The sequence below is a fragment of the Gordionus sp. m RMFG-2023 genome, chromosome 4, assembly GCF_954871325.1.
Source record: "Gordionus sp. m RMFG-2023 chromosome 4, tfGorSpeb1-WG-v2, whole genome shotgun sequence".
Taxonomy (NCBI): Eukaryota; Metazoa; Nematomorpha; class Gordioida; order Chordodea; family Parachordodidae; genus Gordionus; species Gordionus sp. m RMFG-2023.
Window position 1 is genome coordinate 16,435,044 of NC_088778.1, and position 1,957 is coordinate 16,437,000.

General features: G+C 26.0%; 1 protein-coding gene across 1 annotated transcript; it reads right to left on the reverse strand.

The window, feature by feature from the left end:
- Nucleotides 1-288: 288 nt before the first annotated feature.
- Nucleotides 289-1,671, reverse strand: LOC135928673 (UDP-N-acetylglucosamine--dolichyl-phosphate N-acetylglucosaminephosphotransferase-like). The gene is made up of 2 exons (XM_065465129.1): nt 1,562-1,671; nt 289-1,489 (listed from the first exon to the last, which is right to left on the reverse strand). Exons 1-2 carry the CDS (start codon nt 1,669-1,671, stop codon nt 337-339), a joined length of 1,263 nt encoding a protein of 420 aa, XP_065321201.1. The 3' UTR covers nt 289-336.
- Nucleotides 1,672-1,957: the final 286 nt, after the last annotated feature.

The following is a 1,957-nucleotide window of genomic DNA, read 5'->3' on the forward strand; positions in this document are numbered from 1 at the left end:
TATATTTCTAATACATCGATTGAATTGAGATTAAGAGTTTTTATCATCAATTTATGCCCATCACCTTTTATAAAAAAAACAGAAAATATTCTTATAAAAATTTTTTAATTTATTTAGATATAATTACTTAGAGTAAACCCAATCATTGGTTCACATCTGTTATTATGCACACTTGTTTTAATAACTAAATCACTTAGTTCTTTCTTTTGTTTCTTTTGAGTAAATATCTGTAAACATTGCCTTTTTTATAAAAGGCAAAAAAAAATTTATTAAGTCATTATTTATTGCAATATTATATTTTATTTAACAATATCTCTGGTATACAAATTTACAATATCAATAAAATATTTTGGCAAGAGGATATCTAATTATGAATGCCATTAGGCTACATCCACTTTGTATAATCATTAGAATTATTAATAACTTTTTTTCATGCATTGGCCCCAATAATTTTAACACAAGTATATTTAAGGTCATATTACTGCATTTTATATAAATTTCATTATCTTTTGTATATTCTGTTTTTTCAACAAATCCTAATGAATGGCATATTTTTAATATTATACTCCCTATATATGTTAATTGTATTTTTTTAAACTCAGAATAGCTTAACAAAAGATTATCAGCTTCATTGTCAAAACAGGGCATTCTATGTCTAGGACATGGTATCAGATGAAATAATTGGGGAATTGAAAATATAAAATTAAAGATTTGAGGCAAAAAAAATAATAAAACTGTTTTGCTAAAATGACCTAAGATTGCAATCACAGCAAATAACATACCAGAATAATAACAAAATGTATCCCCAACAAATATGGAAGAAGGATAAATGTTGAATTTAAATATAGCAGATGTAGTAAATATATATGGGATAATAAAACTGATAGAAAAAAGATGATTTTTCCAGTAACTGCCATAAAATTCAATTATATTAAAAATTAAAATTGAAAATGCAATCAAGAGAGACTGGCCCACTTCAAGTCCATTTATTCCAGATAATATATTAATTGAATTGGTGCAAAAAACAGCCAACATTCCCATGTATAGATAATAAAATACACCAATATCTATACGAGCTCCAAATAATTGCTGAAGAGGCCTTGGGATTATAATAAGTGTTGAATTAATATTGATCATGTACACCATTAAAAGAGGTAAGGAAGCTAATGTTGGTAAAATCAATTTATAGCGCCATTTTAAATTTAAAACATCATCAGCAAATCCCAATAATAGCATGCAGCATATTGAAAGTAAACCTGCTAAAAATTCTATGAATGGTGCATATGGAAATATAGTCTCATAAAGTAGAATTTTGTAAAAGAATATGGGAATAAATATGAACATAGTTATAATGAAAACAGCGCCTGATATAATACCCATTGCTTCGGGAATGATAGGATTTCCAGATTTATGAACATCCTTCCCGAATAAATTGGCTTTAAGAAATAGTGGCCGAAGTGATATTATTAATTTTGTAACCAAATTAAAACTAATAGAGGATATAATTATATTCAAGATTAAAGAAAAAATATAATTTTTCAAACTATCTTCCATGTATTACCTAATTGTTTCTTGATTTTTGAAGAATGGATCAAAATTAAGATCAATTTTTATAGTATTATGGATGTTCAAATTTCTTATTAATATTGATAATGGTTTACACGCTGTCATTACGAATTGGAAAGTTTGAAAAGATATGAGTGAAAAATAATGTAAGCGAGTGCTAAATGTTAGCAGAAAGAGAAGGTAAAACTGATCAATATCGAAAACTTTAAAAGGCTATCGAAGACAATCATCGCTAAAAAAATAAGCACAATAAAAAACAAAAAAGTATTATTGATGTGCTTAAATATTTTACAAAGTTCATTATATATTTAAATAATTATTTTAATCTTATATTATAATAGAAGTCGTATCTTAGGGCTGCGCTGTGAAATTCCAAACTAAGAATTCTGTG